Genomic DNA, 22,898 nt, shown 5'->3' on the forward strand with positions numbered 1-22,898 from the left:
AACATCTAAGAACTGATTCTTTTTTTTTTTTTTTTTTTTTTTAAGACAGAGTTTTGCTATTGTTACCCAGGCTGGAGTGCAATGGAGCAATCTTGGCTCACTGCAATCTCTGCCTCAAGGGTTCAAGCAATTCTCCTGCCTCAATATCCTGGGATTACAGGCAGATGCCACGATGCCCAGTTAATTTTTGTATTTTTAGTAGGACAGGGTTTCACCATGTTGGTCAGGCTGGTTTCGAACTCCTGACCTCAGATGATCCGCCTGCCTTGGTCTCCAAAGTGCTGGGATTACAGGCATGAGCCACCACACCGGGCCAAGAACTGATTCTTATAAGCTAAGAATTAAGCTGGCCTTGACAAAGCAACCTGCTAAAAGTATTACTCTTCCAAGCTAACAGCCCCTCATTATGTTAGCATATTAAAAATTATAGGGTGCAGTGGCTCATGCCTGTGGTCCTGGCACTTTGGAAGGCCGAGGCAGGTGGATTACAAGGTCGGGAGTTCGAGAACAGCCTGGCCAATATGGTGAAACCCCTTCTCTACTAAAAATACAAAAAATTGGCCAGGCATGGTGGTGCACACCTGTGATCCCAGCTGCTCTGGAGGCTGAGGCAGGAGAATTGCTTGCACCCAGGAGGCGGAGGTTGCAGTGAGCAGTGATCACACCATTGCACTCCTGCCTGGGTGACAGAGCAAGACTCCATCTCAAAAAAAAAAAAAAAAAAATTATAGACAGGGTCCTGAAAAGAAGCAGGAGGCTTTCAAGATGCAGGGTATATGGCTCATAAATCTGATTTCAGACTAATGGGATTTCTGGGTGACCCAAACCTTCCCCTGGGACCTTAAACTTACAATGGCTGACAAAGAGTAATATCAATACAGAGCTTCACTCTCAAGAGCAATTAAAGATGCCCCATGGGAAGCAAAAATGATACACTCATGTGTTAGAGTGTCATCAGATTTTCTCTAAAAGGAAAAGTATGGATTTTCTAAAATTCACTGTTCCATTCTCAGAGGAAATGTAATTGTTCCACATCATGTTCCGATAGAAGAATTATTTCCATAGAATTAAAAATATTTAATCACTTTTGCTTCCTTAAGTCATCTCATAATAAAATAAAGCACAAAGCTTTCTACTTTATAAGGCACATACATGTAGAGTTGTGTGATCAGCGGTAAAGAGGAAATCCCTCTTTTCAATAGCTATCTTTAAGTAAAAAGCTAATAAAGCTCATTTTATTCTATTAAGGAATAAATAACGAAAGAACCAATGGCTCAACTCTTCATGACTTTCCCCCTCCTCCACGGCACAGCATAAATAGAAAACATTCAACAAATTAAGAACTATATCTACCCTGGTAAGAGGCTAAAGCCAGAATTTCCCAGATTTGATCCTAACTCTGCCTTAACAATCTCTGTGGCATTACACAACAATTTACTTCTGCTATTACTTTCCTAAACTTTAATTCTAAAAGTAAAAATCAGTGGTATACTCAAATAACCTGTTTGCCATCCCTTCAACTGCCAAAAGGCTGCAGCTTCATCTAAGTTTCTGCGTTTGCATTGATCTAGTTTCACTTCTGATAACATAAGAAAAAATACAATTGCTGTAAATTTTTCAAGGCCAAATCTAAAGGAAGTTAAAAAAAAAAAAATCAAATACACACCTGTGCATGTATATAACCTTCACAAAATTATCATGTTTTCTCTCTCACTGATGGTTGGTCTCCAAGTTGGGAACCTGCCTCTTCTCTGAATCATTTCAACTTGAAACCTAATGAACACCAAGTCCCCTATTCAGGAATCTTAAGAATCTACAAATTCTACTAATTTTGTTTTATTCTGCCCTGTGTTTGAGATTACTATATTTCATAAAATGCCTCTTCATTTAATAAAATATTCCAAAATTAGATATATATGTATATAAAGTTCATAAAAACACATTCTTACATTCTGTAAATTGAATAACTTACAGAACCACGAAAATGTACAGTTGAAATTGCCTTTAGCAACCATCTAATCCTATATCCTTCCTTCACTGTAGGAAAAGAGAAAAAAAAGGCTGGGTGTAGTGACTTACGCCTGTAATCCAAGCACTTTGGAAGCCAAGGTGGGCGGATCACCTAAGGTCAGGAGTTCAAGACCAGCCTTACCAACATAGTGAAACCCCATCTTTATAAAAAAAAAAAAAAAAAAGAAAGAAAGAGAAAAAAAAATGATGCCCAGGAAAAGCTAAGTGATTTTGTTTCTCTGATGGTATGATAAAATGGACATGAGCTTTAGCATCAAACAGACCTGGGTTCTGATTCAGGCCCAACATTTATAAGCTATGTGACTTTGAGCAAATCATTTAAATTTCTCTGAACCTCAGCATCCTAATATGGAAAAAAGCAGTATTATCCTACTATTTGAAAACACCTGCCACATATCAAATAACAGTTTCTTTTGTCCAAAGTCAGGTAGCAAACCAGTAACAGTGAACTGGTATCCTACCACGGCAGTTCCCACTACACATCCTGCATCCTTCTGAATGAGAACTAGTAGTTCTGGTGTATTGTCAAGGTCAAAGGAACAAGAAAATGACTACATTCCTGACACTAGCAACTGTGTTTTATTCCATAGCAACTAACACAATAAGACACACTTTGGGGTTTAGGGGATTCACTCAGAATTAAACTGTGAACTGAATTGCCTACTACAGGCTTGGGATTTTTATGAGGATGGAGACAAGTAAGACTGTCTTGCTCCGAGGCATAGAACAGAAGAACCACAAAATATTAGCATACATAATTTGCAGAGTGATTAGTTGTTTTAATTAATTTGCTTTATTGTGCTAAAAAAAATCAGTAGCAATATTGTGCTAAAAAAAATCAGTAGCAACAACCAAAAAAGAGAATGGATATACTTACAATGTCTGAAGATTAGAAAGAAACCTAAATACACCATCAGCAATATGAGTGACTCTGTTGTCTCCTAAATTCAATCTCTCCAATAAGCTCAGACCAACAAAGGCAGATTCATCCAGGTGGGTCAGCTGGTTATAGGACAAATCACTGAAAAAGGGAAATATGGAAAGTAAGGAATTCACTGTATTTTGGTTCAACTGAAAATTCTTATTATATCTATGTGGTAAATTTAGAGCTTTCTACAAATTTCTAGTCAAGAGGGATGCTACATCTCATTACTGGCCATGGGAATGATTTATTCCAATCTGCTCTAGTCTCACAGCCTCGACTGAAATGCTGTCCAACACTTACAGTTCAGATAGTCTTTGGCAGAACTCCCATGCATCAGGGCTGATTCTTTCAATAGCATTTTGGCTCACATAAAGCTGTTGTAACATTCGCAAGCCATATAACCACCCCTTGTTCACTCGTGTAAGGTTATTGTGTTCCAGTTCTCTGCAGAATTAAAGAGAAGAAAATACATTCCAAAACAAGGCAGTTCAATAATTATAGTTTTAAATCTTAAGTTTTTCCCAGAGAAGCATATATCTTTGTTTAACCCAACTGAGCTGACCAATTCTATTCAATAAAAATGTGTAACTTACTTAAGATTTAGTGCTAAAAGGTAGTAAGACTGTCTAAAATATCAGCTGTACAAAACCAGCAGGCCAAGTGCTATAGTATACCTGTTTGGATAAATTCTGTAATTTTCATTAGCCAAAACATGAAGAGAATATAAACTTTTTAGATGAGAAGTTTGTAAGAATTATCTGAAAAATTATCAGTTAGCCAGCAAAACTTTAAAGGTTTTGTGTATACTTATTTGACATCAGTCAGCAGGAAAAGAATGAACTTATCTCTGTATAATCAGAACAACTGTCCTAGCTATTTGGCATTGAAAAGCTCAGACAGGCAGAAGCGTGGTGGCTCATGCCTATAATTCCAGCACTTTGGAAGGTCAGGAGTTCGAGACCAGCCTGACCAACATGAGGAAACCCTGTCTCTACTAAAAATACAAAAATCAGCTGCTCGTAGTGGCGTATGCCTGTAATCCGAGTTACTCATGAGACTGAGGCGGGAGAATCGCTTGAACCTGGGTGGCAGAGCTTGCAGTGAGCAAAGATTGCACCACTGCACTCCAGCCTGGGCAATGGAGCTAGACTGTCTCAAAAAAAAAAAAGAAAAAAAAAAGTCCCAGACAGACTTCTTTCCTAATAATCACTTCTAGTCCCAAGTACTTACAGTTCTTCCATGTTATTCAAGCCAAAAAATGCTCCATCCTTAAGTTTGCTAATTCCATTCCGCTGCATTTTCAAAGATCTTAAGGAGTCAAGCCCTTGGAATGTAAGACCTTCCACAATTTTAATTCTGTTTCTTTTAAGTTCCCTTTAACAAAAACAGTTTTATAGTCAGGAAACTGGTTTGCTGAAATGCTCTAACAGTAATTAAAAAGAAAAAGACCCTGTAAGAAAAAACTATCTTCTTATAATCCATCTATTTTGCTACTCACAAGAATTGGAGGTGAGGCAGCTTGAAGATCTTCGGTGGAATCATGCTAATTCGGTTACGATTTAACTTTACCACTAATAAAGAACTCGATAGATTATCAAAGCAACCAGCCTCCAAGGTGGTTATCCTGTTATTACTTAAATTCCTAAAATAAGATAACAGCAAAAGAAAAAATTTAGTAAAATAAAAAATTCTACCACCAGAAAGCTGCCAAATATCTATGTCTGAGCCCCCAGCTTTATCACTTAATGACTATCCACAACTTTACAAATCATTTAACTGCTTTGTTTCTTCATCTACAAAATTAGAAGGCTATCTACTTCATTGAAGTTGTTACAAAACAGCATGTATGAATATGCTTTGTAAACTGGAAAACACTGGCATACATGCTAATTATCATCATTATATATGGTAAGCCATCATTTAACAAATCTCTATTTTACCTTTTAGAAAACTTGGTTTTAAAAAAAAACAAAACTGAATCTCAAAAATTACCCTGGACATCTGCCAATATTTTCTGACAATAGTGCAATTCTTTCTTTTGGGGGTTTGTGGGATGAGTGGCCAAAGCCAATACACCAGCCCTAGGTTTGTTTCACATATGCATATCAAAAGCAAAATAATTAACCAAATATTTTTTAAAAGATACGTACTGATGAATAAAAAACATGGGCTTTAAAGTAAATGTAATCTATGTTACTTACAAGTATTTAAGCTGCATGCGAGGAAATGAAGATGTCTTGATTTCTGATATTATATTTGAGCTGAGGTCTAAACTCTCCAGGGCAGGATAAAACTGAAGCGCCTGTGCATTTATTTCTGGGATTATATTATGGATTCTATAAAACAAAGATTATATTGAGGCTGCTGCCACTAATCCACCCAGGCCATAAGAATGTTAAATAATCAGAGTCAACAATATATGTACTTTAAAAAAAGACTGTTTACTGTTCATAATTTAAGTAAAAGATCTCAAAACTTCTTAACTTACAATGAAAGTAGAGTAATATTAGATGTTGGTTCTCCAAAATATGGGATTTCTGTTAGTTCATTGTAATTCATTTTCCTAGGCAAGAGGAAAAACAGATTTAAATGTTTAGTGAGGGAAATATTACTTCTTGAATTCTACCTTCTGGCTAATACATATTCTTCAGAATAGGTGCCAAATTTGAAAAAGACTTGAGATTCAGAATGACTTAGACTAAAATAAAAATGGCTGGGTACGCTGGTTCATGCCTGTAATCCCAGCAATTTGGGAGGCCGAGGCGGGCAGATCTCCTGAGGTCAGGAGTTTGAGACCAGCCTGATCAACATGGAGAAACCCCATCTCTCTAAAAGTACAAAATTAGCTGGGCGTGGTGAAACCAGAAACGAGAAACCTCCCAGCTACTTGGGAGGCTGAGGCAGGAGAATCGCTTGAACCTAGGAGGTGGAGGTTGCAGTGAGCTGAGATCACACCATTGCACTCCAGCCTGGGCTACAAGCACAAAACTCCCTCTCAAAAATAAATAAAATAAAATAAAAATGTATTTCTTGAGAAATTAGAGGTTTTAATGAGAAATGTATTTTCTTTTCTTTTTTTCTTTTGGAGACAGAGTTTCATTCTTTTTGCCCAGGCTGGAGTGCAATGGTGCAATCTAGGCTCACTGCAACCACTGTCTCCCAAGTTCAAGTAATTCTCCTGCCTCAGCCTCCTGAGTATCTGGGACTACAGGCATGTGCCACCACATCCAGCCAATTTTGTATTTTCAGTAGAGACAGGGTTTCACCATGTTGGCCAAGCTGGTTTCAAACTCGTGACCTCAGGTGATCTGCCCACCTCAGCCTCCCAAAGTGCTGGGATTACAGGCATGAGTCACTACGCCAAGCCAAGAAATGTGTTTTTATAGTGTTGATCTACTACTGATACTAATATCAGAAAGATTATGAAGTATTTTGCACATTAAATATTGTTAGCTCAAGCAAAGTTCTTTGAATAAGTTGGGTTTATGACAACTGATCTGAGTCATTAAACAAAGAAGGCATAATCAGTCGATCCAGATCTCTTTCTCTAAATATACATAAACATACACATACAAATGTATATATATTTTTTCTAAAGCTATACAAAGTTAGAGAGTGTTACTTGAGACCACAGATGAAATTTATCAGCCCACCCAGATATGGAATCTATGACTAGTTTTACAGGTAACATAACATGTTGCATCTGATCCCAGCAGCCTTTTAAACAGATCGTCTCAAAGGTTTTAGTAGCAAATCTTATACAATCACATTACATTAATCTGGATTTTAATTACTGAACAACCTCAATCTAGAATACAGAAAAGAAACCAGAAGTAAAGATGTTTATTGCATGGACTTTGTAACTTTGGTTGGAAACTACAACCTCTGCCTCCCGTGAAAACCAACCAAAGTTACAAAGTTCATGCAATAAAGGTCATGCACTTCCCACTAAAGCATTTTCAGGCCTTTCCTCAGTGCCTACTCTTTCAGCTAACTAACTTGTCAACTGTATATTCACCCACAACATTTTAGAAGCAATAAATCTGGGGCCAGGAGGAGAGAATGCAGAGACCAATGAGCATGAAGAAGTTACCCCTGTCAGCAAAGAATTAAAAAGAAAAGTAAATCTCAGCTGGGCTCTGTGGTTCACGCCTGTAATCACAGCCACTTTGGGAGGCTGAGGCGGGCGGATCACCTGAGGTCAGGAGTTCCAGACCAGCCTGGCCAACAGAGTGAAACCTGATCTTTAATAAAATACAAAAAATTAGCTGGGCATGGTAGCGGGTGCCTATAATCCCAGCTACTCAGGGGGCTGAGGTAGGAGAATCACTTCAACCTGGGATGCCAAGGTTGCAGTGAGCCAAGATCGTGCCATTGCACTCCATCCTAGGCAACAAGAGCAAGACTGTCTCAAAAGAAAAAAAAAAGGAAAGTAAATCTCAGGGTTCCGAGGGTGTTAAGTGTAGAGGCGAATAGGCCTATATACCTTAACAGTTGTGCCTCTAGGAATGTTAACAATGCAAAAACTAATATTAATAATATCTTAGAAAACTCCCTCCAAAATTACATAATAGATCTCAGTATTAAAGGAAAAACTTCAGTTAAGAGAAAAATTGAATTATATCAACCATCACATTCTCAAATGATATCGAGAATACTCTATTTCATATAAATCTACTTTAGACACGATGCTCCCAATCTTAGATAACATGTCAAGACATTTTAAAAGGTTATACAGGCCAGGTGCAGTGGCTCATGCCTGTAATTCCAGCACTTTGGGAGGCCAAGGTGGGCAGATCACCTGAGGTCAGGAGTTCGAGACCAACCTGGCCAACCTGGTAAAACCCTGTCTCTATCAAAAACACAAAAATTAGCTGGTGTGGTGGCAGGCACCTGTAATCCTAGCTACTCTGGAAGTTGAGGCAGGAGAATCGCTTGAACACAAGAGGCGGAGGTTTCAGTGAGCCAAGATCCAGCCACTGGACTCCAGCCTGGGCCACGAGAGCGAAACTTCATTTAAAAAAAAAAAAAAAAAAAAAAGGGTGGAGGGGTTTACACAACAGGCTGAAAACCTGGCCAAAATCAAAACATATTTACTCTGAAGACAGGTAAATCTTACTTTTAGCCCCAGGAAAGTAAAATATTTCCCCACAGCCTCCAACTTGACATCACCAAACCAATGCCAAGAGAATCTGTGATAATAACAAAGACAACATTTTAGGTTTTTAAATAATTTCTTTTAATTAATTTTTCCTTCAATTTTTTTATGGCATCTCTGGATTGAACATTCCCCTCAAGTCACAATTTATTAAATTCCCTTAGGAATTTAACATAACTTTAAATAAACAAAAATAACTTACACTTCCTGTAACGTTTGTGATTCCAAGCTGATGTTCCAGTTAGACAACCGATTATGACTCAAATCCCTGAAAGAGGACAAAATATCATTCTTAGTATAGTGTTGGAAAGTAGACCTAAAGAAAAAAAAAAACTAAATAGAAATACTAAAAGTCCTCTTGGCCAGGCATGGTGGCTTATGCTTGTAATCCCAACACTTTGAAAGGCTGAGGCGGACGGGTCACTTGTGGTCAGGAGTTCAAGACTCGCCTGGCAAACATGGTAAAACCCCATCTCTACTAAAAATACAAACATTAGCCAGGTGTGGTGGCACACACCTGTAATCCCAGCTCCTCGGGAGGCTGAGACAGCAGAACTGCTTGAACCGGGAAGGTGGAGGTTGCTGTGAGCCGAGACTGTACCACTGCACTCCAGCCCGGGTGACAGAGCAAGACTCCAACTCAAAAAAAAAATTTTTAACAAAAAAATAAAAATAAAAGCCCTCTTAAATGTGAATATTAGTATAGACAAACAAGAATGTTCATAAAGGATGAATAAAAATTTATCTAAATTTCAAAATAGCTATTTTACTTTGTGTGTGTGTGTGTGTGTGTGTGTGTGTGTGTGTGTGTGTGTGGCTTCTGAGTTTGGGAACACATTCACATGGTCCAATAACCAAAAAGTGTACGCGTATACAGTAAAAAGTCTTCTGCTTTTGTCTCTGGCCACCCAATTCCCCTTTCCAATAACAACAAATGAAAATATGCCATTTCTTGTGTAGACTTCTGGATATATGCATGTACAGCAAATTTTTACAAAAATGACAGAACAATTTACACATTACTTTGCCCCTTGCTTTTTTCATTAAATAATACATCTTAGATCATTCCATAGCAGTATTTAAAGAGTATCTTTCTTCCCTGCAGTGATTATGTATTGTATCCTAACTGTAAGTACATTTGAAGATACATTTCACAAGTCAAGATGGTAAGCTTCTGTATTAAAACTGAAGTTGACCACATCCATGATAGGGTAGGGATGTGGTCTTCCTTTAAAAAAAAAAAAAGCGGGGGGGGGGCAGGCATGGTGACTCACACCTGTAATCCCAGCACTTTAAGAGTCCAAGGCAGGTGGAACACCTGAGGTCAGGAGTTCAAGACCAGCCTGGCCAACATGGTGAAACCCGTCTCTACTAAAAATACAAAAAAGTGGTGATACACACCTGTAATCCCAGCTACTCAGGAGGCTGAGGCAGGAGAATGGCTTCAACCCTTGAGGCAGAGGTTGCAGTGAGCCACGATGGCACTACTGTACTCCAGCCTGGGTGACAAAGCAAGACTGTATCTCCAAAAAAAAAAAAAAAGGCAATTAATCTTGCCCCAAATTACATTAATAATGATGATGGCATTGATAACTAGCATTTATTAAGTGCCACGCATTATTCTATGCACTTGACACATATTAACTGACTAAATCCACACAGCAACCTTATGAGGCAAATACTTTACTAATATGAAAACAGGCACAGAAAGATTACTAATTGGTCAATCTAAGGTCATACAACTAATAAAAGTTAAAAATTTGAAATTCCATCTCACTTCTAGCAAGTACTTTATTAGATACAGTAGAGATTTCACTGAAGTTAGTCAAGTCTAAATAGTTAAATAGGCTCTAAAAATTCACCTTGACGCTTCTGGCATCTTTACAAGGCTGAGGTGGAATCCAGCCCACCCAAGCTGTCTGCCTAAAAGATGTACTATATGTTTCAATATGGCTAGCCACAGGGACATACTAGAGAAACATTACAGATCACTTTATCTCACTGTGCCACCACAGGCAGTTGACAGATGCATGCAGGTTTGAATAATGTCTCAATCACAGCAGAACAATTTGTTCTCAGCGAGATTCATGCCTGCCCATCTGCGCTAGCCACTTTCATTTAAGAGCTTAATTTACACCATGACATAACTAAAGCTGTGTGTTAAACCATCACTTTTCCACAACAGTTCTAAAGTCTTTATTCAAAGATGTCTGGCAAAAGGTATCAGCTCAAGGACACTCATGAATGGAGGAGGGTGTAAGAAAATATAAGATAAAAATATGAATTCATTACACATAAAAATCTCACATTCAGATACTTCATCCAATTCATACTTGCTACTAAGCAATAAACACATACACTTGTATAAAAATATATGTGAAAAGATGTTTTTTGTTGTTGTTTTGTGGTGTTTTGACTCAAGGAGAAATTCAACTGTTCTAATTTAAGTTAGATATTCTATATTCTACTCCAAGCTGGTTGGTCTGGCAAATGAAGAGCCAGCATAGTATGATCTAATTCTGTATCTTGTGACTACTGTAACTTAGCAGTTTTCCCCTTCCAGATTAAGGGCTTTCGTTTTAATCATAACAGTGTTCAAAATGCCTTTCCCAAACCTAAATCTTCCTGGCAATGTAACTCTTGACTGTATTCATCCACTAGAGTTCTCCTATGAAAGTCAATAAGCATTGACCCATAGAATTATTTTTAAAGAAAATATTAATCAAAAAAAAAAAAAAAGGAAATCTGAAGCAATAAAATTAAACTCAATTTAGACGTTATAAATAACTTAGTAAACTGGGCACAGTGGCTCATTCCTGTAATCCCAGCACTTTGGGAGGCTGAGGCAGGTGGATCACGAGGTCAGGAGTTCGAGACCAGCCTGCCCAATATAGTGAAACCCCATCTCTACTAAAAATACGAAAAAAAAAAAATTATCTGGGTGTGGTGGCGGGTGCCTGTAGTCCCAGCTACTTGGGAGGCTGAGGCAGGAGAATTGCTTGAACCCAGGAGGCGGAGGCTGCAGTGAGCCAAGATCATGCCACTGCACTCCAGCCTGGGTGACAGAGTGAGACACTGTCTCAAAAAAAGAAAAAAAAAAAAAAAACACAAAACAAAACTTAGTATTCAATATTAGTGAAAACTGTCCAGTGTCTGTTTTGGGAAAAAGTAATTTTCTCTTATTTTTGAAAAACCTATGGGCTTTTCAATGCAACCCAAAGGATACCTGAAATACTTTGCAACCTCTGTACCAGATAATGTTGTTGAAAGGATATATGCTTTCAAACAGCCTCATAGGTCAGAACCCTACATAATGAGGCTCTCTAGACCCTTCTAAAACAAGCCCATATTTAATAAGATTAAAAAATACTAAAGGTAAATTGAAACATATTCCCAAAGCAGTACTATTATAGAAAGCAACTTACAGGATCAGTACAGCTGTTTTAAGTTATCAAATGCCTAACTAGAATTATATGGATTGATCTGATCATTCATACAATAAACATTTATTGGACCATGTGCCAGGAACTGGACTAAGGTGCCAGGGTTATAAGCATTGTCAACTTTAGTGACCTTTTTCTTTTTCCGAAAGCAACACTTAACAATTGTCAGAGGTGCAGTCATGCTAAACTGTAAAGAAATTCAACATCAATTCTACTATTTTCCTTTACTGCAAATGGTTAAATTAGCTTTTACACCTAATTTCACTCTGGAATTTAATAAAATGATGTGTGCACACAGGAGTCCACAGACACACTCTTGCTCCTTTCCTATTTCTTTTTTTAAAAGTACCCCCCAAAAGACAGAGGACTAAAATATGTAGACTTCAGGGCCGGGTGCAGTGGCTCACACCTGTAATCCCAGCACTTTGGGAGGCCAAGGCAGGTGGATCACCTGAGGTTAGGATGTTGTAAACTCTGTTCCCACTCATGCTAATCTACAGGGATGTAGCTGTAATAAATGATGAATTATTAATGTCCTTGATATCGTGTGGAGCCAGAGGTGCCATTAATGTAGTCATTTAGTACCGTCAGGAGTAAATTATTTATAGGATGTACAAAGCAATCACAACAGTTAGAAGAAAAAATCAGGTTCAGCAAACTAATTGCAACAAAGTCCTACAGCAACAGAAACAGGGGTTTTCTTCTGCACACCCACTTATACATCTGAATCATCAACAATTTTGTTTTCAAGAATATGCAACAATAACAGGCTGAACCAGGAACTTCAGCAAAAAAACGTCTGACAGAGGCCCTTTGTAAAAGTTAAAGGATAAGAAAATATTGTGTCTGATATTTTGGGTATGACAGTGCTTCATTTAGCCAGAATAATTCAAACTTCCTTTTGTGAATGGAAACCCTTGTCTTGTTAGAGTGTACCTAGCATAATTTCGTTTTAAAAATAATACTCGGCTGGCATGGTGGCTCACACCTGTAATCCTAGCACTTTGGGAGGCTGAGGCAGGCAGATCACCTGAGGTCAGGAGTTCGAAAACAGCCTCACCAACCTGAGAAACCCCATCTCTACTAAAAATACAAAATTAGCTGGATGTGGTGGTGCATGCCTGTAATCCCAGCTACTCGGGAGGCTGAGGCAGGTGAATCGCTTGAACCCAAGAGGCAGAGGTTGCACTGAGAAGAGATTGTGCCATTGCACTCCAGCCTGGGCAACAAGAGAGAAACTCCATCTCAAAAAAAAAAAAAAGAAAAAATACAAAAAATTAGCCGGGCATGGTGGCATGTGCCTGTAATCTCAGCTACTCAAGAGGCTGAGACTGGAGAATCGCTTGAATGTGGGGAGATGCAGTGGGTCAATATGGCGCCATGCACTCCAGCCTGGGCAACAAGGGTGAAACTGTCTCAAAATAAACAAATAAATAAAAATACTCAGGGTTAGTATTATAATCAATTACCATATTGTGATTTAACATGCTGATGATCTTGAGTATTCTTGGAGTAAACTGAACTAAACACAAGAATTCTAAAACAACTCTGAAAATTGTCTGTTCTTGTAAGTTGGCTTTTCCTCTACCACTAACAGCCTTACGCTAAAAGCTCTCACTTCCTGAACTGTCAATCTTCCTTTCTATAACAGGCTACTTAACTTTTTTCAAAATTTGTTTCTAATCAATTGTCATAGGCTAGGAGATCCCAGTGCCTGTTTGAACTATCTAAATTAGGAGTAAATGAGATCTGAGAGTCTCTTCTGTGACTAAATGCTTCCTGGAAGCATTTCTGCTTTGTGGTTGAACTAGAAATGGCTAGCCATATTGGATAAACATTGGGTAAATGTCTTCAGGATAAATAAAATTTTATTATCGCTTGAAGCATAAAGCTGTTCCAAATTAAACTTTCTATCCTTCATTTGCACTGCTTATCTGTAATACATCATACAATACTTTTTAGGTGCATTTTAAAAGTCAGAGGTGCCAGAGACAGTGGCACATGCCTGTAATCCCAGCACTTTGGGAGACCAAGGTGGGAGGATCACTTGAGGCCAGGAGTTCAAGGCCAGCCTAGGCAACATAGCAAGATCCCATTTCAATAAAAAATAAAAGTAAAAAAATAAATAAATGAAGAAAAAAATAAAAAGTAAAATTTAGCCAGGCACGGTGGTTCACACCTGTAATCCCAGCACTTTGGGAGGCTCAGGTGGGCGGATCATGAGGTCAAGAAATCAAGGCCATCCTGGCCAACATGGTGAAACCCCATTTCTACTAAAAATACAAAAATTAGCCAGGCTTGGTGGCACGCACCTGTCGTCCCAGCTACTCGGGAGGCTGAGGCGAAAGAATCACTTGAACCCAGGAGGCGGAAGTTGCAGTGAGCCGAGATTGAGCCACTGCACTCCAGCCTGGCAACAGAGCAAGACTCCATCTCAAAAAAAAAAAAAAGGAAAATTTGGGTAGGCATGGTGGCATACACCTGCAGTCCCAGCTACTCGGGAGGCTGAGAGGGAAGGATCACTTGAGCCCAGGAGTTTGAGATTGCAGTGAGCTATGGACACCAGCCTGGGTGACAGAGCAAGACCCTGTGTCCAAAAAAAACAAAAAAGAAGAGAAAAAAAGTTAGAGGTAATATGAAGACAGAAACATTCATTTCAAGAATAAGGGGCATGTTTTATCTTCTTCCATTATCTTTCCTTGGGTTATTAATAATTAAAAATATTGTTTCACCAGGGAATGTAACAACAACAATAAAAAAACAGAAAATATCAATTCAACGGATACATTTAAGAATACAATCTCCTCCTTAGTATAGTGGTGAGTTAAAAATACAATCTTAGCATGCCCAGTTTGGGGACATTCGGCAAGTCACTGAAACTAAACTTTAGTCTCTTCTACAGTAAAATAAGAGTATTAGTACCAACCGTATCAGATTGCCTAGAAGATTAAAAGAAATATATATATATAAAACCCTAATTAATTGGGACCACTCCCCTAATTTATTGAAGTAGTAATCTAAATACTGCTTTTGAATTCCAATTTTATGAGAGATGCCAGTAACAAGTCAGCTCACCAAAGATTTGGTCAAATAACTGGAGTATGTGTATATATATCACAAGATTTGATGTTTTAGAATTACCTCGTGACACCATTTCAAAGAATCTACTCTGCATATCTACCTATAATTACGAAAAGATATCTACCAGGAAGTTACTGTTATAACAAAATCATAAAAAGAAACCCATAGGCTTATCAAGATGAGACCAGCTAAATCAGTTAAGCAAGACCTATACAATGGAATTCTCCGCAGTCAGTAAAAACGGTAATACAGAGAGTTATACACATAGTATGGTTTTACATATTTTTAAAGAAAAGGAAAAAAGATAGATGTGTGTGTAAAACTTTGGATGCAACCCAGCAAAGAACAGTTAAATTTAAGTGAGATGAAGGAACTTGTTATTGTTCCACTTTAAATGTTTTTGTACCATTTTAATAGTTTACCATGGGCTCCAGCCTGGCCAACACAGTGAAAATACAAAAATTAGCTGGCGTGGTGGCGCACTTCTATAACCCTAGGTACTTGGGAGGCTGAAGCAGGAGAATTGCTTGAACCTGGGAGGCAGCGGTTTCAGTGGGCTGAGATCAGGCCACTGCACTCCAACCTGGATGACAGAGCGAGACTCCATCTCAAAAACAAAAATAAAAGTTTACCATGGGTAAAAATATCTTTAACCTAATATACTAGGAAATAAGATTTTATTTTTTGAGACAGGGTCTCACTCTGTTGCCCAGGCTGAGTGCAGTGGCTTGATCATGGCTCACTGCAACCCCCAGGCTCAAACAATTCTGCTACCTCAAATTCCCAAATACCTGGGACTGCAGGCATCTGAGACTGCACCCAACTAATTTTTATTTTTTGTAGAGACAGGGTCTCGTTATGTTGCCCAGGCTGGTTCCAAACTCCTGGACTCAAGCAATCCTCCTACCTCCAATCCAGCGTCCCAAAGTACTGGGATTACAGGCATGAACCACCACACATAGCCAGAAATAAGATTTTAATTTTGTTACTTTTCTGACATTAGAATTCTTCCTACAGAATGTTTTCAAAATACCATAAATTGACCAAATCAGGTTAATTATGACACCTGAAAAGGAACAAGAAAAACTTATTAACTCCATGTTCTTTTTTGTCTTCCTAATCAGTAAGATACCTCAGAAAGATAGTGAAAAATACAAATATACTAGACTTTTTTTTTTTTTTGGACTGATATATAAAATAGTAAATTCCACTTTAGAACCCAGTGTCTGGCCTTCAAATTTCAAATAAACAAAGCTGAATTTTTCAGTGAGAAGTACAAAATCATGGAATATCACTCCTATCCATGTTTTTAATATCTGTCTTCCCTGCCCTCATTTAGAATAATAGTTCAGTAATAGTGGAACAAAGGTTCCTGCTTATATATGAAAATATGCAGAAAGCAATGGCATTTTCCATCACTACCAGTGAGCATTTTTTAGGTACCAGCATTTTCTGGTTCATATCTTTGTATCAGATCTTATAATTATTAAGCTACTGCAAAGAATTTTTTTTTAGATGAAGTCTCGCTCTGTCACCAGACCAGAGTGCAGTGGCGAGATCTCAGCTCACTGAAATCTCTACTTCCCGGGTTCAAGTGATTCTCCTGCCTCAGCCTCTGGAGGAGATGGGATTACAGGCGCCTATCACCACACCCAGCTAATTTTTTTTTTAAGTAGAGACGGGGTTTCATCATGTTAGCTACACTAGCCTTGAACTCCCAAACTCTGGTGATCCACCCGCCTCAGCCTCCCAAAGTGCTGGGACTACAAGCATGAGCCACTGTGCCTGGCCCATTCTAAAGATTTTTAAAAGTTAATTGAGATAAAACAACTTATCATTTATATTATTGGTTAAGAAGGTTTAATCGGCCGGGTGAGGTGGCTCACGCCTGTAATCCCAGCAGTTTGGGAGGCCAAGGTGGGCAGATCACAAGGTCAGGAGTTTGAGACCAGCCTGACCAACATAATGAAACCCTGTCTCTACTAAAAATACAAAAATTAGCCAGCCGTGGTGGCAGGCGCCTGTAATCCCAGCTACTCGGGAGGCTGAGGCAGGAGAATTGCTTGAACCCAGGATGAGGAGGTTGCAGTGAGCCAAGATTGCGCCACTCCACTCCAGGCTGGGAAACAGAGCAAGACTTGGTCTCAAAAAAAAAAGAATACAAATACCTTAAAAAGCTGGTTTACAACAAAGTAAAGCTCAATTAACTATCCTGTTCTTCAGGTTTTTCTCCCAAACTTGAAATCAGTAATTTGGATAGAGTATTGTAATGTTTTTCATGACTGAAATAATACAGAATAAACATGTTGAGTCATTTTCTCTGGCATAGAAAATATGACAAAAGAATGCTTTCAGAGTATTTTTTAAAAACGTTTTGCTAAACCTTTGCTTAATATGACGTGATCTTTTCTCAACTGGTTAAATGCCAGTTTTCCATTAGGACTGAAAAACCTTTAAAGAATAAAGCATATAAAATGTCATGGATCTAAAGATAAGGGAAACGTATTTTCTAGCATTAGGAAATCAAGTGATTATCTTAATATACAAGTAATCCTTTGATCACTCATGTACTGATTATGTATGTTTTACATTAGAAAATGCAAAACATTTTTAATATAATGAAATAAAATTAGGACATTAATCTCTATAAAAATAAACGGGTCCTCCAAAGTAGATAATAATTTTAAAGAATTAAGCAAAGCACAGATTTCCTCAACTAACATTCAATAAGCAACAATTACTTATGGTTCAGTGGTTCTCCATCATGGCTACACATTAGCCTCACTAGGGAAGATTTTAAAATATTGATACTTAAGTCTTGCCCCAGAACAAACAAACGAGAGAATCATCAGGGTAAGGCCAAAACAATGGTATTTTGTAAAAGCTCTCCAAGCAACAGTCTAATATACAGGTGGGGCTAAAGACATTACCAGTCCAGAAATCCATCTAATAAACCAAAGTCTGATGGGCAGAGGATGTTCTGAGTTCACATGAGATCTGGTGGTTTAAAAGTGTGCAGCTGGCCGGGCACGATGGCTCAAACCTGTAATCCCGGCACTTTGGGAGGCTGAGGCAGGTGGATCACCTGAGGTCAGGAGTTCGAGGCAAGCCTGGCCAACATGGTGAAATCCCGTCTCTACTAAAAATACAAAAATTAGCCAGGTGTGGTGGTGCGTTCCTGTAATCCCAGCTACTTGGGAGGCTGAAGCAGGAGAATCATTTGAATACGGGAGGCAGAGGTTGCAGTGAGCCAAGATCGCGCCACTGCACTCCAGCCTGGGCAACAGAAGGAGACTCTGTCTCAAAAAAATAAATAATAGAGTGAGAATGTCTCTAAATAAATAAATAATGTGACACCTCCCCTACACGACTCTCTCTCACTCCTCCTTTTGTCACGTGAAGTGCCTACTCCTGCTTCACCTTTTGCCATGAGTAAAAGCTCCCTGAGGCCTCACCGGAAGCCAAGCTGGGGCCAGTGCCACACTTCCTGTACGGTCTACAGAACTGTAAGCCAATGAAACTTCTTTCCTTTATAAGTTACCCAGTCTCAGTTAATTCTATACAGCAATGTAAGAGACTAATACACCAGGGTATATCTGTGTAACAACCAACCCCAAGGGACCTGTATCAGATCTGTATTAGATTTATTAAGGCTCTCTTATTACAGGTTTTCCTGTTCAGGTATCTTATAAACAAACAAAAATGCCTTGAAGATTGCACTAGATTTTGTGGGCGCACATATTCTGTTTACTACTTTCCCAGATATACCAGGAAAAAGAAAATAAAATATGCTAAAATCCTTAATGCAGTGAAACCATCATGTATGCTTTGAGATGACTGTTGAAAGTGAAACAGTTCATTATAACAGTAGCACGCAAGCCAGGGGAAAAGTATTTTGGATTCTGGAAACATAGCAGCTTTCCCACGCCTCATCCCCTATCCGTTTTAGGAATTTACAAGGTCTTTTATTTACTTAATTTTTTTACTTGGCACTAATTCCCAGTTAAAGTGTTTCTTTTGCAAACTCAAACTGATGTTTCTGCTATTGTCTAAAAAAGATAGACAATCTTTCTATTACATGAGATCACGTGAGAAACATCCATAATAGTTTTGGAGTATCTCAACTTCAGAAATGGGTGGCTGGAAGCCAGGTGAGGTGGCTCCCGCCTGTAATCCCAGCTTTGGGAGGCTGCAGTGGCCGGAGCACCTGAGGTCATGTGTTCGAGACCAGCCTGGCCAATACGGTGAAACCCCGTCTCTACTAAAAATACAAAAATTAGCCCGGAGAATCACGCCACTGCACTCTCGCCTGGGCGATGAACCAAGACTTGGTCTTAAAAAATAAAATAAAATAAAACCTTGCCCATATGAGGTTTACATTCTACTGAAAGGAAGACAAATATGTAGCATGTCAGATGATGCTACCTGCTAAAGACAAAAAGAAAGCCAAGCAGGGCATCAGGGATGCTTCTAGAAGAGAGATAACCTAAAAGTCCTGGGCTTCTTGAGACTGATGTAGACTAAAAGACACAGTGAGATTGGTGCTCAAAGTCTCAAGGCAGATACTGGTCTGTGTTGAAATTGTAAGCATTGGGGGGAAGTAAGAGATGCAGAATCTTTCCAGGAACAAGCACGGTTCTTCTTCACTCTTGATTGCAGACCTGCAGAGAGGTGATATTATCCATACAATAAGCGTTTCCTCTTGATTCCTGCTTATGGAAGCCTAGAGGCCACCAGAGAGGAAGTCTTACTTGGGCTTGATCACAAGAGTAAACCAGGTTGCTAAATCCATTCAACAGTCAGCTCCAGCATCTATCCCACTTTTCTGTGAAAAGCTTTATGAAAAACATCATAGACTCAAAATAGAAAGAGGAACTAAAAAATAACAACTGAGGTAAATGTGAGAGACTCTGATAAAAGAGAAACTTAATCTGTACCTTTTTTAAATGGGCTCATTTTCTTTTTGTTTTCTTTCTTTCTTTTTTTTTAAAGACAGAATCTCGCTCTGTCTCCCAGGCTGGAATACAGCGACATGATTTCAGTTCATTGCAACCTCTGCTTCCCAGGCTCAAGCAATCCTCCTACCTCAGCCTCCCAAGTAACTGGGACTAGAGTTGTGTACCAGCATACCTGGCTAATTTTTGCACCTTTTTTTTTGTTAAAGAGCGGGTTTTGCCATGTTGCCCAGGCTAGTCTTAAACTCCTGGGCTCAAGCAATACGGCTGTCTCAGCCTCCCAAGGAGCTGACCCACCGTAGCAGGTCACGGGCTCATTTTCAATTTACCACCTTGTGGTTTAAAGCAATTAAAGTAGATTCTTTTCATATATCAGCTGGATTAGCCAACTTCAAGTTATAAAGTTATGCCAAAAATATTGCCTCCTCTCACAGTTTTCTTCATAATTTTTATGCTCTACATGTAATAGAAGGTTGGAAGACTTCATTTTCAGAAAAAAAGAGAAAGAAAAACTGGAATGAACTTTAAAAGGTCTCAAATCAACTCCTCTACCTTTCAAAAACCTGAAAATGTTTTCCAGGGCTGGGCACAGTGACTCACACCTGTAATCCTAGCACTTTGGGAGGCCAAGGTGGCCCGATCACGAGGTCAGGAGTTTGAGACCAGCCTGGCCAATACAGTCTCTACTAAAAATACAAAAATTATTATATCTGAGAGCCTAGAATTAAAAAGAAAAAAAAAACAAAACAAAAATTAGTTGGGCATAGTGGCGCACACCTGTAGCCCCAGCTACTCAGGAGGCTGAGGCAGGAGAATCGCCTGAATGTGGAAGGCAGAGGTTGCTGTGAGCAGAGATCATGCCACTACAATCCAGCCTGGTGACAGATCGAGACTCCAACTCAAAAAAAAGAAGAAAAAAAAAAAAAAAAAAAAAAAAAACTAAATCCACATGTTAATAGTGAAAACATTTTGCTAGGGTTACTAAAATAGCTACAGAGGTTGAAGCTCAAGTCACACATGGAAAGACTTCCCTAGAGATATTCAACATAAGCTTATGTCTTCTCTGTACACTAAAAAAAATGAATCTGTTCACAACTTTTTTTTTTTTTTTTTGAGATGGAGTCTCCCTCTGCTGCTAGGATGGAGTGCAGTGGCCTGATCTCGGCTCACTGCAACCTCTGCCTCCCAGGTTCAAGGGATTCTCCTGCCTCAGCCTCCTGAGGAGCTGGGACTGCAGACACCACCACACCCAGCTAATTTCTGTATTTTTAGTAGAGACGGGGTTTCACCATGTTGGCCAGAATGGTCTCAATCTCTTGACCTCGTGATCTGCCCACCTCCGCCTCCCAAAGTGCTAGGATGTTCACAACTATTATAAAGAAACAAATGTAAACAAACTTTAAACAATTATAATGAAAACAGAAAGAACTAAAAAAGTATAGGTAGCTAAGTACATTTTTAACCCAATAAATAAAATAAGTCAGCAGCGGTTCCCAATATTGATCCATGATAAAATTTTTAGCAGTTGGCAGGCATGGTGGCTCATATCTGTAATCCTAGCACTTTGGGAGGCTGAAGTGGGACAATTACCTGAGGTTAGAGTTCGAGACCAGCCTGGCCAACATGGCGGAACCCCATTAAAAATACAAATACATTCCATTAAAAATACAAAAATTATCCGGGCATGGTGGAGGGCACCTATAATCCCTACTTGGGAAGCTGACGCTGAGGCAGGAGAATCACTTGAACCCGGGGTGGGGGTGGGCAGCAGAGGTTGCAGTGAGCTGAGATCATGCCACTTCACTCCAACCTGAGTGAAAGTGGGAAACTCATTTAGCAGTCTACAGTGAAATAAAATAGTAAGGAAAAGGTTGCCAATTTTTCATAAAGCTAAATCTATATAAGCTATAGAACTGTCTTTAACCCTAAAAATACGCACCTCTTAATGTTTTGGTACTATCATGAAATGACCAAGACAACAAATCACTGGGAGAAAGGGGTTCTAACACACTCACTTTGCAAAACAATAAGTTGACTGATATACCTAGTCTTCCAATGCTGTGTATGTGTGTGTGATCAGAACAACGTGATACAGAGAATCCACCCACAGAGAATCCATTCAAGCTCTGAATGACCAAATAGTATTCTAGAGTTTCTCATACAAGGAAGCATAAAGACAGTATCTGAATAGATTTCCAGAAACCAGGATTAATGAGTTTTGTCCACAATCATTTTGATGGCAACAAGGTTGAACATGTGAGTTTGAATCACTAATATATTTAAAGCATTACATGTATTTTCAACACTCAAAATTACATAAAGAAACCCAAGTGTACTTGGTGGTTTTATAGCTGAAGGCAACTGCTAAAGAATGTTTCATTTCTCAATTTACAGTCCTATCTTTTAATATTCTAAGAGTTCTAGCAATGTAAGACTTCTATCCAATTACATTTCTACAAAAGAATTGCTCTCTAAGGCATTTCACTTCAACTGAAAATGTCAATTTCATTATAGGACATTAAAAATTCTGAATGTCACTTGGCTCTAGGCAATTGGTCTTGATTAAACAAAAATCAAACCTTAACACAAAAATATATCATACATGAAATTACTTCTAAATGTTTACCTGGAGAATCTTAAAAAAGTAGGCCGCCAGGCCATGGCCAGGCGTGGTGGTTCATACCTGTAATCCTAGCACTTTGGGAGGCTAAGGCAGGCAGATCACCTGAAGTCAGGAGTTTGAGACTAGCCTGGCCAACATTGTGAAACCCCGTCTCTACTAAACATACAAAAATTAGTACGGCATAGTGGTTCATGCCTGTAATCCCAGCTACCTGGGAGGCTGAGGCAGGAGAATCACTGGAATCTGGGAGGCAGAGGCTGCAATGTGCCAAGATCGAACCACTGCACTACAGCCTGGGTGATGCATTGAGACTCAAAAAAATAAAAAAATAAAAAAGTAGGCCAGGCCAAATGTGGTGGCTCACACCTGTAATCCCAGCACTTTGAGAAGCTGAGGTGGGTGGATCACTTGACGTCAGAAGTTCAAGACCAGCCGGGCCAACATAGTGAAACCCCATCTCTATTAAAAATACAAAAAATTAGTGGAGCCAGGCGCGGTGGCTCAAGCCTGTAATCCCAGCACTTTGGGAGGCCGAGGCGGGTGGATCACGAGGTCAAGAGATCGAGACCATCCTGGTCAACACGGTGAAACCCCGTCTCTACTAAAAATACAAAAAATTAGCTGGGCATGGTGGCACGTGCCTGTAATCCCAGCTACTCAGGAGGCTGAGGCAGGAGAATTG

General features: G+C 39.1%; 1 protein-coding gene and 1 long non-coding RNA gene across 3 annotated transcripts in view; one reads left to right on the top strand and one right to left on the bottom strand.

The window, feature by feature from the left end:
* LRIG2 (leucine rich repeats and immunoglobulin like domains 2) overlaps positions 1–22,898 on the bottom strand; it is a 55,388-nt gene that overhangs the window by 29,902 nt on the left and 2,588 nt on the right. For both annotated transcript variants that reach the window (XM_032249726.1, XM_032249727.1), the window contains exons 2-8: positions 8,317–8,382; positions 5,445–5,519; positions 5,158–5,292; positions 4,455–4,598; positions 4,187–4,330; positions 3,257–3,400; positions 2,909–3,052 (exon numbers count right to left, since the gene is read on the bottom strand). In XM_032249726.1, the coding sequence (XP_032105617.1) occupies positions 2,909–3,052; positions 3,257–3,400; positions 4,187–4,330; positions 4,455–4,598; positions 5,158–5,292; positions 5,445–5,519; positions 8,317–8,382 (852 nt within the window). The remainder of the gene's footprint in view (positions 1–2,908; positions 3,053–3,256; positions 3,401–4,186; positions 4,331–4,454; positions 4,599–5,157; positions 5,293–5,444; positions 5,520–8,316; positions 8,383–22,898) is intronic.
* LOC116531082 overlaps positions 14,824–22,898 on the top strand; it is an 8,250-nt gene continuing 175 nt past the window's right edge. The window contains exons 1-2 of the long non-coding RNA XR_004260254.1: positions 14,824–14,834; positions 16,775–16,779. This is a non-coding gene — a long non-coding RNA (uncharacterized LOC116531082). The remainder of the gene's footprint in view (positions 14,835–16,774; positions 16,780–22,898) is intronic.

This window comes from Sapajus apella, unplaced genomic scaffold (genome assembly GCF_009761245.1).
Source record: "Sapajus apella isolate SASKATOON/1434 unplaced genomic scaffold, GSC_monkey_1.0 scaffold69, whole genome shotgun sequence".
Classification (NCBI taxonomy): Eukaryota; Metazoa; Chordata; class Mammalia; order Primates; family Cebidae; genus Sapajus; species Sapajus apella.